We start from the raw sequence: 16,631 nt of genomic DNA, 5'->3' as shown, positions 1-16,631 counted from the left end.
AGAGAGATAGAAATATCAATGATGAGCGAGAATCATTGATCGGCTGCCTCCTGCACGCCTCACACTGGGGATCGAGCCTGAAACCTGGGCATATGCCCTGACCAGGAATCAAATCGTAAACTCCTGGTTCATAGGTCAACACTCAACCAATGAGCAACACCAGCCAGGCAACAATATGTATTTTTAACTTATTACCACAAACCTCCTTGAAATAATATTTTACTTCACATGTAATGTATTTCCATTTCCTCCTTCTATGTGTTATTTTAATGTTTTGTTTCCAAATATATTATGACTATTACTAGAGGCCCAGTGCATGGATTCGTGCACGGGTGGGGTCCCTCATCCTGGCCTGAGCCCTCTCACAATCCAGGATCCCTCGTGAGGATGTCAGAGTGCCGGGTTTCGGCCCAATCCCCACAGGCCAGCCTGTGGGGATTGGGCCGAAACCCGGCACTCTGACATCCCCCAGAGGGATGTAGCAGTGCTGAAGCTGCAGGCAGCTGGATCGAACCTGCAACCCGAGCATGTGCCCTTGACCGGAATCAAACCTGGAACTCTTCAGTCCACAGGCCGATGCTTTATGCACTGAGCCATACTGGCTAGGGTTGTTTATTATTTTAAAAATAAAATTTAAAAAGAACAATTTTTAAAGTATTTACCCACATATTTATTTTTATTTATTTATTTATTTATTTTTTAAATATATTTTATTGATTTTTTACAGAGAGGAAGGGAGAGGGATAGAGAGTTAGAAACATTGATGAGAGAGAAACATCGATCAGCTGCCTCCTGCACACCTCCTACCGGGGATGTGCCCGCAACCAAGGTACATGCCCTCGACTGGAATCGAACCCGGGACCTTTCAGTCCGCAAGCCGACGCTCTATCCACTGAGCCAAACCGGTCAGGGCTACCCACATATTTATATTTCTGGTACTTTTCATATTTTTCTATAGATTGTATTATCACTTTCCAAATATATTTTATGCTTCCTCCTAAGCTGTCCCCTGTTTTTTTAAAGGAAATACCTATTATACATATGTTGGACCACTTGATTATTTCCTGTTGGTCACTGAAGCATTTTACAGTTTTTCCCCAGTCTTTTTTCTCTTAGTGCTTTATTTTGCATATTGTTATTTCTTTAAGTTCACTGATCTTTTTTTTACAGTGTTTAATCAACTGTTAATCCCATCTCAGAAAGTTATTATTTCAGACTGTATTGTTCTTTTCTGGAAGTTTTATTTCATTTATTTTTTTATATTCTACAGTTCTCGTCACTATATATGCTATTCTAATAGCTATTTTAATGTTTTGGTCTGCTAATTTCATTATCTCTGTCATTTATGGATCTGCTTCTATTGACTGATATTCCTTCTGATTATGGGTCACATTTTAATGTTTCCTATCTAGTAATTTTAGATTTAGACATTGTGAATGTTGCATTATTCAATATTTGTATTTTATTATCTTTTTAAAAGAATATTGTTTATTTCAGCCAGCAGTTAAGTTTCTTGCAGATCAACTTAATGCTGCTATGAATTGATTTTAAGCTTTATTAGGTAGGTTACTGTGTAACCTTTATACTAGCGTAGTATATCCATACCAGTGAAGTGTGAGCTTTCTGGGGTTTCTGCTGAATATCCCAAGTGTTAAATTAGGCTTCTGCAATCTGGCTGGTCAGAACAGAAAAGTTCCTCAGCTCTTTGTGGGTCCTAGGAGTTGTTGAGCTTATAGCACCCTCATGATTCTACTGACCTTTCTTCCTGTTCACTAATTCTCACTTGGTCTGTTTCTAAGCTATTCTTTTTTATTGTTGATATTGTTAATACTCACCCAGGGATATTTTTCCCATTGATTTTTTAGAGAGAGTGAAAGGGAGGGGGGAGACAGAGAGAGAGAAACATCAATGTGAAGTAAACACATCCATTAGTTGCTTCCTGCACATATCCTGACTAGGGCCGGGGATCGAGCCTGCAACAGAGGTACGTGTCCTTGATTGGAATTGAACCTGCAACCCTCTAGTCTGTGGGCCAGTGATCTAACCACTGAGCAACCTGCGAGGGCCAAAAAAAATTTTTTTAACTTGGGCACCTTGTTCTTGATGGACTCTATGCTCCAATTTTTGGCTCCTTAGCACCATGAAATTGCTGAAATATGCTTCAAACTTGATTTTTCAGCATCCGTCTGCATGTAAAACCTGTCTCAGCAAATGCCTCGGTGGGAAATTGTGTATAGAACGTCAGGATTTTGGCTGCTCAAGTCTTGGCTGCATTAGCCTTCAAATAGTTTTCTATATTTTATTCATATTTTATAGTTATCTTTTTCTGCATGAAATTTAGTCTGATAGCAGTTACTACATATACGCTGGCCAGTGTGCCTCAGTTGGTTGAGTGTCTTCGCATGCACCAAGAGGTCCCGGTTAGGGCACATGCCCAGGTTGTAGGCTCAATCCCCAGTAGGCAACTGCAGGAGGCAACTGATGGATGGTTCTTGCTCATCGATGTTTCTCTTCCTTTCTCTCTCTAAAATCAATAAACATTAAAAAAAAATTACCACATCATAGTAAAAACCAAAACCCCAATATATTTTTCATTAATTAATTTTTCATATTATTTTTAAACATTGTCAAACCTACAGAATAGTTGCAAATAAAATTCATTTAACATTTTCCCCATAAATCATTTGGAGTAAGGCACTACATGAGATATTATCACTCCTAAATTCTTTGGTGTGTGTGCAAACAGGCACATTCTCCTATACAACCCAATAAAACCATCAAAAACAAGAAAATTAATAGATACATGACTGCCAGCTAACCCATAGACACCATTCAAGTTTTTCTAGCAATCCCAGTAAAGGTCCTTTATAGCAAAAGGACCTAGTCCACAGTCACATGTTGCAGTTAGTTGTCATGTCTCTTTAGTCTGCTTCAGTCTGGGATAGTTCCTTAATCTTTCCTTGACTTTCATGACATTGACATTTTTGAGAATTACAGGCCAGTTATTTTGCAGATTGCATTTTAGTGTGGGTTTTTCTGATGTTTTCTTATGCTTGGATGCAGATTATGAATATTTGGCAGGAGTATCACAGAGGAGATGCTGTATTTTTTGTATTGCATTCTGTTAGGTGACACATTACTTTAATTTGTTTCATTATTGGTGATGCTGATCATTTGACTAAGATGTCAGCCAGGACCAGCTGGTGTGACTCAGTGGTTGAGCATCGACCCATGAATCAGGATGTCATAGTTTGATTCCCTGTCAGGGCACATGCCTGGGTTGGGGACTCAATTTCCAGTGGGAAGTGTGCAGGAGGCAGCCAATCAGTGATTCTCTCTCATTGATGTTTCTATCTCTCCCTCTCCCTTCCTTCCTCTGAAATCAATAAAAATATATCAAAAAACAATGTCAGCCAGGTTTTTTCACTATAAAGTTACTGTTTTCTCCTTTGTAATAAGTATTATGTGGGGAGATATTTTGAGACTATTCAGGTATCATATTCCTTATCAAACTTAACTTTCAGTTTATTTTTTATACCATTAATAGAGTGATGGATATCTACTTTATCCAGTGGTTTATTGTATTATCTTTTTCTGCATACCAAAATACCACAAATTTAGTGGCTTAAAATAACATATAATACACATTATTATTATCTTACAGTTTCTTTGGGTCAGGAGTCTGGGCATGCCTAACCTGGGTCCTCTTCTTCAAGATCTCATACAAGGCTGTAATCAGGGTGTTGGCTAGGGCTGAGGTCTCATCTGAAGGCTTGATTGGGGAAAGTTCACTTCAAAGTTTACAATGTTTTTGGCAGAATTCCTTTTTCTCAAGGGCTGTTGGACTGAGAGCCTCAATTCGTAGCTAGCTGTCAGCTGAAGGCCACCCTCAGTTCCTTGCCACATGAACCTCTCCCGTATGACTACTTGCTTCATAAAATATGCAAGACAAGAAGGCAATAGAATCTGTTAGCAAAATTGAAGTTACAATTTTATGAACCTATAAGTACCGGGGCAGGATTATACAAGGATTATAAATACCAGGAGGTGGGGTTATCAATGGGAGGGGGTCATGTTAGAGTTTGCCAGCCACAATTATAATCTATAGAGGCCCAGTGCATGAAATTCGGGCACAGGTAGGGTCCCTAGGCCTGGCTGGCAATCGGGGCCTTCCAGCTATCGGCCAGGGCCTCCCTTTCCCAGCTGCCAGCTAGGGCCTCCCTTTCCTGGCTGCTGGCTGCCGGCTGGGGCCTTCCTTCATTCTGCGCCACCTCCTGGTGGTCAGCTCACGTAATAGCGAGCAGAACTCCCGGTCTCCTGGTCAAACTCCTGCAGGGACATTTTGCATATTAGCCTTTTATATATATAAATTATTATCATTATTTATTTTGATTTTCCGTCTGTCCCAGATTTAGGCTGTGAGAGCCTTTCATGTTGGCCATGTCTCCATTACTCTGAGTACCACAAGAAGGTATTCTAAGTGTAACTTACATTTTCCCTGCCTAAGCCCTGGAATCAGCCATTGTTCTAAGGAGCTCTGGTACTCTGTTAGTGGAGAGTGATTTTGAATCATTAAATGTACTCATTGCTATTACGGTGTTCCTTTTACAGGGTCTTCTTAACGATAGAGATGTTTGTATGTATGTGTGTACATCGTTTACCTAGATTTCTGTCTCTATTTATACAGTACGCTTTGAGTTCACAACAATATCTTCAGTTTTAGTTTAGCAGCATGGTATTCATTCTAGTTTTCTTACTGTATTTGTAACTCTTCTCTGATTATGATAAACCTTGCTCTCATCCTCAGTGTTTGATCTGCCCCCTATTTAATCCTATATAACTCATCTCCTGTTGCTGACACAGTTCCTTTTTTTGTTTGTTTTTTGTTAATCCTCACCATTGATTTTTAGAGAGTGTAAGGGATGGGGAGAAACAGAGAGACATCGATCGGTTGCCTTCTGCACTCACCCCAACCGGGTCTAGGGATTAAACCTGCAATCCAGTTATGTTCGATGCCCTTGACCGGAAATCGAACCCGAGACCCTTCAATGTGCTGGCCAACGTCCTAACCACTGATTTACACTGGCCAGTGCCATGTCTAACTTTTTAAGTGTCATTTTTATGTGGCACTATCCTAGGTTATCAGAATATCTAGCTTTGAATCCCATTTTTCCCACATGCTAGCTACCCATCAACTTTTAGTAATTTATTTAACCTCTCTGTATCTTATTTACCTTATTAGATTGTTTGACAGATGAGTAAGACGGTGACCTGTGAGAACTTTATCCAATATATGCACTTTCCAATCTAGTAAGATCAGTCACAGTAAAGTAACCAATGTTATTTTATCCATTTGCTCACTGTTCCATAAACCAAAAAATACCTTATTTCTTCTGTGGTATGTAGCTCTCACTGATCTCTTACCTTTAAGCACACATTTATTGAGCATCTACTATGGCCAGATACTGGAGATTTTTAAAAAGGTAAGCTATGACTCATATCTCTGAGGAATACAGTCTGGCAGAGAAGGCAAACACATATTTAATTGTATACAGTAACAAGTCTTAACAATAAAAATAACAGCTTGTGTCTGTACTTTTCAAAAAATTAAAAATTTTAACTAAACTTTTATAGCACCTTTTGACTAGCACAGTTTAATACGTTTCCTTGTAGTTATTATTTGTGTTAGTTAATTTATCTCCTTAAAATAGAGTGTAAACTACTTGAGAACAGGTCTTTGTGAATCTATGGATTTTGAGAGACTAACACATTGGGGTCTTATTTCTGCCATTGCTATTTAGTCACTGTAACTTTTCTGATTTTGAGTTTACTCTCCCATTAATGTGAAGATTTTAATAACTCTTTGACAGGGTTGTAATGATTAAGTGAAATAATGTATTTAAAGATTCTAGCACAATATCTGGCGAACACTTTTTGCCTGATCAATTTTGTTTCTGTCTTTGGACTCTATCTGTGTTCATTCTGGTAATGAACAATAAATTTTATTGATGAACGGTGGTGGAGGGAGGTAGAAGAGGGTAAAGGGGCAATAAATGGTGACGGAAGGAGACTTGACTTTGGGTGGTGAACACATGATACTATACAGATGATGTATTATAGAATTGTACACCTGAAACCTGTTTTTATTACCCAATGTCACCACAATAAATTAAATACAATTTTTTGGAAAAGAAAAAAAAATAAATTTGATTGATGGATTTATTGATTCCATGGTCTGCAGTTCATAATGCCCTTCCAGAACATTTTGAAATGCAAGTGGCATTCATGGAACTCTGCTGTTGGTAACCCCCCTGATGACACTTGGACATTTTTTTTTCTTTTGTACTTGAAATTTTTAGATCCTTGATTTTAATTGTACCACAACCTGTGCAATAAGGTGCAGCTATGATTATCCTCTATGACAGGTGGGAGTTTCATTTTTAAAGTGAGTGAACTAAACTGGAATTCTTAAGAGGCAATTATTGAATTTGTATAGGTAAAATCTGAATGTATTACATGGCGTATGGAATACTGTAGTTCTCTTGGCCTGAATTTTTTAGTTGATATAGTAGTGAAAAGGGAATTCTTCTATTCCATGGCTTAAGGATACATAAACTCTCACTGCAGCAATCTTTTTATTGTTGATTATTATAGCTTCTATTACTCCTAAAAGTTGACCAACAGGGACCTGAATTTAGGAGATTTTGTCATTCAGCTTTCATATAGTAAATGCTGAGGCCAGCCCTTTGCCTGCAGGGCCCTTTATCAGTGAAGAGGAACTGTGCCTTCTCCCCAGGCAGCCAAGTAGAGGGAGGAGTCAAGGTTTTTAGTGTTCTCTGTGAAAATGAATTCCTGCTGTTGAACCTGATGGGCACTAGATACTACATTCTCCTTGAAGCACTGGAAGACCTTTGTCACAATATTTCATTCTCTTCTTCTCATTCTTTCAAGTAGTAGAAAACAAGTTCCAGCATTTCAAAAATGCTGTGTATGCTTTTTAAAAGGTGGTAAACTCATTCAGTTGGGTAACGTATGTCAGTTGTAATACATTATTATATTCTTCAACTTTCTTTGATTTTGCAAAAGAGAGTAAATTGGGGTGAAGTTAAGTGGAAAATGAGCTGAAGAAGCCAGTGTGTGCTGTGTATGGCTGGATTTGTGTCGGATGAGGGCTACATGTATGATCCAAACTTTGTGGTAACTTTTGAGATTGCATAGGAGAAACATTTAAGGAATTCACAAGTTCTTTAACAGTTAATAGAAGTTAAATATTTAAATATGAGAACGTAGTTACTGGATTGCAGCTTACTTTAGAACCTGCTTTTTTATTTAATTAAAAATTTTTTTTGGTTTATAAAACCTTAGGAATTTAAATATAATTTGCAAGGAGAAACAAACTTTTTCAGCCCAAATTTTAAGTAGAAAACTGTGCATACTTTTTGGGTATTTTAAAGGGGATTATTTATTCAAATTGAAGGACAGAGAACGTTTTACTTTTTTTTTTTTTTTTTTTTGGTTAATCCTCGCCCGAAGATATTTTTCCATTGATTTTTAGGTAGAGTGCAAGAGAGAGGGAAAGACAGAGATACATCTATGTGAGAGAAACACATCGATTGGTTGCCTCCTGCAGGTGCCCTGACTAGGGCCCAGGCCAGGGAGGACTCCGCAACTGAGGTAGGTGCCTTTGACCAGAATTGAACCTGGGACCCTTTGGTCTACAGGCCAACGGTCTGTCCACTGAGCCAAACCTACATCTTTATCAGAAATTAATCAGGATGGTTCTGAAATACAGGGTGGGGCAAATGTAGGTTTACAGTTATTCATATGGAAAACAATAAATAATAATACAAGAATAAACTATGTTTCTCGTGCTCACAACTGTAAACCTTTGTTTGCCCCACATTGTATATAAAATACATAGGAATAGTAACCACAATGGCAACCCTTTCCACTCAGTTACTTATTGACCAAATTTCCTTTGATTGTTCCCTTCTGTAGAAAATGCTCCTACATGTGAAGATAGAAGGAAAAAAGATGTAGAAGTTATACCTTACCCCATTAATTTTGTAATTATATTTTTTCCTTAATGTTTTAAAGTAGCATTTACCAGTAGGGGTAAGATTAATTTGTTACAATACAAACCAATTTGAAAATTGGTTATGAAATTGAGCTATAATATATAAAATCTTATGGTAATGTGTAGATCTGACTATATTCAAGTGCAGTTTTTATATCCACACCAGTTGTCTTGTAATAATCGGGAATGTATCCTCTGTGTGGTATTTACAAGTTAATGCTATTTTAGAAATCACACCAGTATATCTAGTGGCTTTCCTGGGTATATGTGGCTCATTATTAATTATAATTTTAATTTGAAATTTTAGTTCAAGGGTATGGGATAAGCCCTTTCAAATTCTTAGTTAGGAGTTTTGATGGAAGATAGAGATGACTGGATGAAGGAGAAGATTAGAATGAGTTATAGCAAGGAAAGTCAGATGATAATTAAGCAAGTACATACTACAAAAATAACACGAGATCTAATATAAAATGAAGGAGACAAACATTTAAAAGATGAATGCCTTAAAAACTTATAAAGGAACATTCACAAATACAAGTAAATATGAATATTTTAATAAAAAAGAGAAGATCATGCAGGTGGCTTCAGTATGGCTAGAAGTGTTTGAGCCATCTTCCTCTTGAGAAGGGAATGGCGAGGAGTGACAGGTTACCTTCCAGTGCCTACTTCATTATTTTCCTTCTTTTGTATTTTATTCTCCCTTTTTGTATACTCTTCTCCCGCTTCCTCTTTTCTCAAATTCAGTCCCTCCTTCAGAATGAGACTTTCTTCTATCTAGCACACACTGAAGTAATTGCTTAATAATGTGTATATTGTCTCTCATTAACAATGAGAGAAACTTATTAACAACAAATTTCTTTTACATTAAGGAATTTAAATATAAAAGAATTTAAGGTTGAGAGAGTGTCACTTTAATATAAAGGATTTTTGTCTCTCTTGTTCATTGTTCTGTCCTTCTGCCTAGAACAGTGCTGAGTACAAGGAAGATACTCAATAAATACTTGTTGAATAAATGACTGAAACATTACTTAGAAATATTTAATTTTATTTACTCACAAAAGTTACTTTAGTGAAGAACTTAATGCTCCTGAGTCAAAGGTAAGGGGAAAAGATAGGGATTTGAAAAAATGTCAAGGTAGTTAATTAGCTAGAGTGCTAGGCCAATTGGAAGGACAGAGAAGGTGAATTAATACAAGCAGTGGGGAAAGGTCAGATTAATAGAGTGCTTGGCTTTTATACAATAGATACAGGGAGCTTTTATGAATTATTGACCAGAGTGACATAATAACAAAGTGAACATAGTTATTCTATTTAGGTGCTGTTTGTAAAATGGATTGTAGCTTGAGGTAAAGAAACATTGGAAACAGTGAACATTATTAGGAGATTGTTGTAGGAATTCAAAGCAGTTTAGCTGTTTTGGTTGGTATGTTATCTGGTGATACCTTTAGCAGATACCCTTCTTTGAAGTCTGATGTCTCCACTTTATGACCTATGGCTGGATGGAGTCAGGAGGAAGAGTTCTGCACTAAGAAGCAATAGGGTAGGATTCTAGTTCCTACTTCTCTACTTTCTAAATTCATGATCATGGATAAATACTTGGGCATCAGTCATCTAAATTGTAAAATGAGGAAGTAATGATCTGAAAGACCACATCATTTTTTGGTGTCCTTACTATTGTTATGTTAGTTATAGGTAGTGTGAATAATGAATACTATATTTTAATACTAATATTAATTCTTGCAACTAGAGTATTTTAAGAAGAAAAAAGCCCCATAATGATATTTAAAATTTCCAAACTTATAAAGGTTAGTATTATGTGCATCAACTGCTATATTTTAAAATACGTATTCCTGTTTTTATATGTGCTATTATTGGGTATTTAAATTTTTTAGGATTACTAGACTGTAATAGTACCCAAGTTGATGAACAAAACTTCAGCCTGGGATACTTTTAGAGAAAATTGAAGAATATTAAACTTCTAAAACATAATGTGTTTTGTGAAGCTATAGGAGCAATAACAATAACATTGTTTTATTAATATTACTAGAAATCATAATTTCTACCTTATTTCAATACTAAATACACTATATATATATTTACTTTCACACATACATTTTTGCATAGAAGGTTTTAATACCAGCAGCATTTGGGGTTCTCTTTTTCGTTTTCTCTCTTTCTTCCTCCTTCTTTCTTTGCTGCTGTATTCCCTTCTGTTTGGGTTGTTTCTTGCCCTCCCTCCTCTACCCCCCTTTTAATCTATCTGGAAAGATGAAGAGGCAACTGCTTTGGTAACTATGCATTTTGGTTAATGAATAGCAGATTAACAAGATACATAAAACAACGCAAACTGTACAGAGTTGCTGTCAAAGCTGGAGGATAATACTTTTTCTTCTAAAAGTAAAACGCTTTAATTTTCCATGGTATTTTGTTTTCTAATTTACCATTCCTAATATTGAAATGATAACATGAACTATTTCTTTTTTTGCTTAGTCTGCACAAGATTTCACCCTGTGATGAATTTATGGGAGATGAGTTGAGATGCATAGAGGAAAAGAATTGATTAATTAGGTTAAGAATTGGATTTCCTTTACACTTATACAGAGAAGAACAGAGATAAAAAGTTTTACTACATATTTTATTTTTGACCTATAACCTTTCTCCCCTTGCTTTTTGGCAATTAGTGCTCCTTTTGAGTCTTTCTCTGGGGTTAGAACTAATAAGTAGTATTTTCTTGAAGATGTTTCTATCATAAAGGGCAGCTACAACTGGAATATTGCATTCAGCCAAGCCTTGAAAATTCCTGTAATCTGTACCATCCTGTCTCATACTGTCCCATCTCATAGTTGTCCTCTCTCTGCAGTGCTCTATGCCCAGGTCTCTGTGGCTGGGCTGTTCCAGCCTGGCGGACAGCATGCCTTCGCTGCGATGCCTGTATAACCCAGGGACTGGCGCACTCACAGCTTTCCAGGTACTTTCTCTGTCTCTGTGGGTTATTTGCGGGCTTCAGTGTGTGTGTCTAATTCATGAGTGTGTCCCTCCTTCTTTTCCTTGCTTTACTTATGTTCACCTTTTCTTCTTCATATTGTCTTTATTTCACGTCACTCGGTACTCTTTAATGATTAATTTCTAATGTAGATCCAGATTGATCCACTCTTAAGACATTTTTATTATGATTGGTTTGCCAAAGTTGACATAGCACAACTTTTCACTATTGGTTTTCATATCTAGCAGAAGTATGATAGTGAATTTTAAAGTAATCTCAACAAATAGCATTTGATGTGTAATGTTTGCTCTGGACCTACATAAAGATAAGTAATGTAATTAATCACTTATAGCCAGTTGCTCAAATACCTTTTTATGATTACCAAAAATATAAAGTGCTCTGTCAGAGTGTCTCCTAGTTACTATACTACTATAAATATATGTATATACTTTTTTTTTTTTATAAGAACTGTGTTTGCTTATATTTTAGCAGGACTAGTTTCAAGGTAGAAAGGCCTTTAAGACTTTTGAGTACATATTCAACTTGATACAGTCAAACTGATCTTGCATGGACCAACAGATTCTAGTTCTCTTCAGCCTTTTTTAGAGGCCATTAAGACATTTCTAGGATATGAGAGAGAACCATAGAGAAGGGAATGGGAAAATTTGTAGAGGAAAATAGAAGAGCGTGGTGCCTCTTTGTTTACAGATTAACATACCATATTTGGCGGTTTTCTTGGCAGAAATGTTATCTATCCACCTCAGGTATTTGGAATTTGTGTTTAGCATTTGATACACAACCAATTAGTGTTTTTATTTGTTTTTAACCTATGTAGCTTATATTTTATGTAGAAGAATTTCAAAGATATGCTTAAGTAAGCATCAGAATGCTTATAACTAAGTCTTAGTTAAAAGAGGGGAACTTAAGTATTCCACACTCCTGAACAGTGCTAACAGTTGCTAGTCTTTAATCATTCTATTTTAGTGATGATAATGCTATATATTTCTAATTGTCCTTTGCAAAATATAATATTAAAGTTCCTTTGCTTGTCTTATGAGATACAATATAGTAAAGTATATAGGTTTTAAAATTAGTTAAATCAGGGCTTGCATACTGTCTGTAACTAGTGGTATGGTCTTGAGCAAGTCATTTAATCCTCATGTTCCTCATCTGTAAATGAAGACTATAGTAAGGGCATGCAATAAATGGCTGCTGTTTTTATCATCTTCATCATCATTAGCATTATTGCTATTGTTACAGAATATTGATATCCTGAGAATATCAGTTGTTTCAAATATCTTATATTTTTTACATTGTATTATATTAATAAAGTTTCTGCTCTTAAGAAACTTTAGTTTATTGGTTTTTAATCTTTTTTTGGGGGCGGGGGGGGGAGGGGATTGCAATGAGTTTAACCAAACTGCTGTCTGCAAGAATAGTTCCTAAAAGACTGCCCTCACTTGAGACACTAGTTTTAAGGTTAGGAGCTCCCACTACCACCCTCAGGTTTGACAATTCACCAGAAAACACTCACGGAACTCACTGAAAGCTATTATATTTACGTCTTATTACAGGAAGAAGATACAGGTTAAAATTAGCCAAAAGAGGAAATATATAGGCAAAATCTGGAGAGGTCCAAATGTAGAACTTTCTGTCATCTTCTCCCCATGGAGGTGTGGATGGCATTACCGCTTTCAGGCCACAGTATGTGACAAGACATAGGATGTTGTCAACCAAGGAAACTCACCCAAGCCTTTGGTGTTCAGAGTTTTTATTCGGACTCAATTACAAACTGCCCACATACTGACCTTTAGTCTTGAGCCCCTCCTGTCAATCATACTAATGCTTTTAGTCTCCATTTCCTCGCAGGATTGGAACTGCTAAAGTGTAGCACAAAGCCCCCATCATGAATCACATATGTCCAATGGCCAAAGGCCCCAGGCAAGAAAAAACACTCCTTTTAGGTAAGAAGTTCCAGGGGCTTACATACCACCTTCCAATAGCCAAGGTCAAAGGCCAGAACTCTCTTTGGATAAGGGTAATTTTCCACTACACATAGGTTAGGGACTACTTTGACGACCTGATGATAACTATTGATCTTGGAAAAATACTGTAACACATAGGCAAAATTTTATTTAGTAGTTTTGTATATAGGATTATTATATTTATACTAGAGGCCCGGTGCACGAATTCATGCACCAGTGGGGTCCCTTGGCCTGACGTGCGAGATCGGGTCAAAACCGGCTCTCCAACATCCCCCAAGGAGTACTGAATTGCAAGAGGGGGCAGGCCAGGCCGAGGGACCCCACCGGTACATGATTGGGGCCAGGGAGGGACGTGGGAGGTTGGCCAGACCGCGGGAGGGCTCCAGGGTGTGTCCGGCCCATCTCGCTCAGTCCCAATCAGCCAGACCCCAGCAGCAAGCTAACCTATCAGTTGGAGTGTCTGCCCCCTGGTGGTCAATGCACATCATAGCGACTGGTCCACCTGTTGACAGTCGGCTCCTGGTGGTCAGTGCATGTCATAGCGCATGGTTGAGTGGCCTTAGCATATCATTAGCATATTACACTTCGATTGGTTTAACGGATGACTGGACACTTAGCATATTAGGCTTTTATTATATAGGATTTTACTACGAGAGAGCTATTAAATCACATAATCCTAAAACTAATCTCCCAAACTGACAAATCTATGAAGGAAATGTGCAGGGAGCCATAGAATATATAAAAGAAGAACCTGATTTAATCTGAGGGTGGGGATAAGGATGTTCAGGTAATCAATGTTTGAGAAGGAATTAATTAGGGAAAGGGGACAAGGGGGGAACATTTCAGGCCTAAGGAAGAGGCAGTGCAAAGGCCCTGAGAACTGATGGAAGTTGGTATATTTAAAGACAACTGAAAAAAGACTGTTGTATCAGAGAATGAGGAGAATGGAGAATCTTGATCATGCAGGATTTGTCTTGATGCTAAGAAGAGTAGTGAGTTGTTGAAAGGATTTAAACACAAGTTTGGCCTATAGACATTTAGATGCATAACATGCTATAGTAAAGCTAAGCAATTGAAGAGAGCAATAGTGGCAGTTTTGTTTGGTCACAGGATACCTTTGCATTCTTAAAATTATTGAGGACCCCAAGTGCTTTTGTTTATGTTGCTTATATCTATCGATAGCTACTATGCTCAAAATTACAACTGAGAAAAAATTAATATTAATTTATTAAAAATAGCTATAATAAACCCATTATATGTTCATGCAAATAAAATATTTTTATAAAAATAACTTAAAAACATTAAGATGCATTGTATTACAATGCTATTTATAAATCTCTTTAATGTCTAGGTTAATAAAAGATAGCTGGATTCTCATTTCTGCTTCTGCATTCAGTCGGTTGTGATGTAGTGTCTTGGTTGAAATATATGAAGAAAATCTAGCCTCACACAAAAGGGAGAGGTATTTTAATACCTTTTCAGGTAGTTGTAATTGCTAAATGATTAGTTGCGGTATAAAATCTGAAATTGTCTGGCTGAACTTATATTCTGTTATATTAAAATGTTCTCAGTCTTCTCAACAAATCATGCTGGAACAGTTGTCACCTAAGTGTAAAATAATGACCCTCAACTGTTACACTATACCATATATAAGAATTAACTCTAACCGGATCATAGACCTAAATATGAGCTAAGATTATAAAACTAATAGAAGAAAATGAGGGAGGGGAAAAAATCATTGTGGCTTTGAGTTAGGCAAAAGATTTTTTCGAAAAAAAAAATTTTTTTTCGATAAAACAAAAAACATAAGCCTTAAAGAAATCAATGGTAAATTGGACTTAACACAGTTTAAAACTTTTCAAAAGACACTGTTTAGAAGGCAAACAGGTAAGGCACTGACTGGGAGAAAACATTTGTAAAACACATTTCTGATAAAAGACTTGTATTCAGAATATGTATATAAAGAACTCTTACAATACAGTAGTAAGATAAACTACCCAATAAAATAATGGGCAATTAATCGGCAAAAAAATTTGAATGAATACATTACCAAAAAGATATACAAATGCCAAATAAGCATATGAAAAGATGCTCAATATATTTAGTCATCAAGGAAATGCAAATTAAAACCACAGTGAGACTCTACTGTGTTGCCACCCGATACCTCTTCCGACCATGGGATGTGGGATGGGAATTCAGTAGACCCTAGATCAGGGGTGGGCAAACTTTTTGACTCGAGGGCCACAATGGGTTCTTAAACTGGACCGGAGGGCCGGAACAAAAGCATGGATGGAGTGTTTGTGTGAACTAATATAAATTCAAAGTAAACATCATTACATAAAAGGGTACGGTCTTTTTTTTTTTTATTTCAATAGTTTTATTCATTTCAAACATTTTAACAAGAAGAATGTAAACAATTATTATAATTTGAAACTTCAAAAAATGGAGGAATCATAGCACAATAACATACCTTATATTGAAGATGGCAAAGGCAAAATAAAATTGCCTAACAAAGGAAAGGTACAAAAACCTTTCAAATTAAACTTAAATATAATAAAATAATTTAAAACTAAAACAAATAGAAAAGAACAAAATGTGTAAACAGTAAATTAAACATTTTCTTTAGTGCAACTTCCAAATTATGCCCGGGACGTAGATGTAGATGGCAATGTAGACTGGGTTGAAAGGTTTTTGGTCTTTAAAACATCAGCTTCAGTGGGAACAGTGTTGTTGGTCTCCTTTTTAGCTAATGCTCTGATACTGTGCTCTCCAGGGGCGTGTCTCCCTACATCACCACGATAACGTGTCTACGCATTCCCAGGGTGATGTCGGGGGACACGTCCGCGGGCATTACAAGGAGCCTCTGGAAGATTGAGAGGTTGTTCCTTCTACTGAATGGGCCGATATAAATCCGCCCACTCAGAAGAAGGAGCTGCGGCCGTGTTTCCCGACGTTGCCATGTTAACACTGCTGCTGGTGAAGGAGCGGAGGGGAGAGCAAGAGAACCCTCCGCTCTTTCGGCTCCCCGGGCCAGATAGAACAGCCGAACAGGCCGGATTCGGCCCGTGGGCTGTAGTTTGCCCACAGCTGTCCTAGATAGTTAATACATTCCTAGTATAATAATGAGAGAAATGTTGTGCTAGAAAATGCCTTGAAAGCAGAATTCTTACACTTACCCATTGACCTCCACCATACCCTGCAGAGTGCTTTTTAGTAGTTTGGACTCAATAAATGCTGATGGTTTTAACTATATTAGGTAAGTGGTAAAGATAATGTATGCAATTAAAAATTATACAAGTTAACATCATCTGTCTTGGACCCAAGATATCAAGAAAAATCCAAAAGTTCATTTGGTCTAAAGCAGTGGTCGGCAAACTCATTAGTCAACAGAGCCAAATATCAACAGTACAACGATTGAAATTTCTTTTGAGAGCCAAATTTTTTAAACTTAAACTTCTTCTAATGCCACTTCTTCAAAATAGACTCACCCAGGCCGTGGTATTTTGTGGAAGAGCCACACTCAAGGGGCCAAAGAGCCGCATGTGGCTCGTGAGCCGCAGTTTGCTGACCACTGGTCTAAAGCAAT

General features: G+C 37.1%; 1 protein-coding gene across 7 annotated transcripts in view; it reads left to right on the top strand.

Annotated features, from left to right (window-relative positions):
* The window catches only part of BTRC (beta-transducin repeat containing E3 ubiquitin protein ligase), a 249,341-nt gene that overhangs the window by 112,805 nt on the left and 119,905 nt on the right, over positions 1–16,631 (top strand). For 5 of the 7 annotated variants that reach the window (XM_080642266.1, XM_080642265.1, XM_080642268.1 and 2 more), the window contains one exon: positions 10,938–11,045. The exons of the other annotated variants lie outside the window; for them this stretch is intronic. In XM_080642266.1, the coding sequence (XP_080498392.1) occupies positions 10,938–11,045 (108 nt within the window). The remainder of the gene's footprint in view (positions 1–10,937; positions 11,046–16,631) is intronic. 7 annotated transcript variants of the gene reach the window in all.

The sequence above is a fragment of the Plecotus auritus genome (assembly GCF_963455305.1).
Source record: "Plecotus auritus genome assembly, chromosome: 9".
In the NCBI taxonomy this organism is placed as follows: Eukaryota; Metazoa; Chordata; class Mammalia; order Chiroptera; family Vespertilionidae; genus Plecotus; species Plecotus auritus.
Note: the sequence above shows the minus strand (reverse complement) of the source record. Positions and strands in the feature narration are given on the sequence as shown.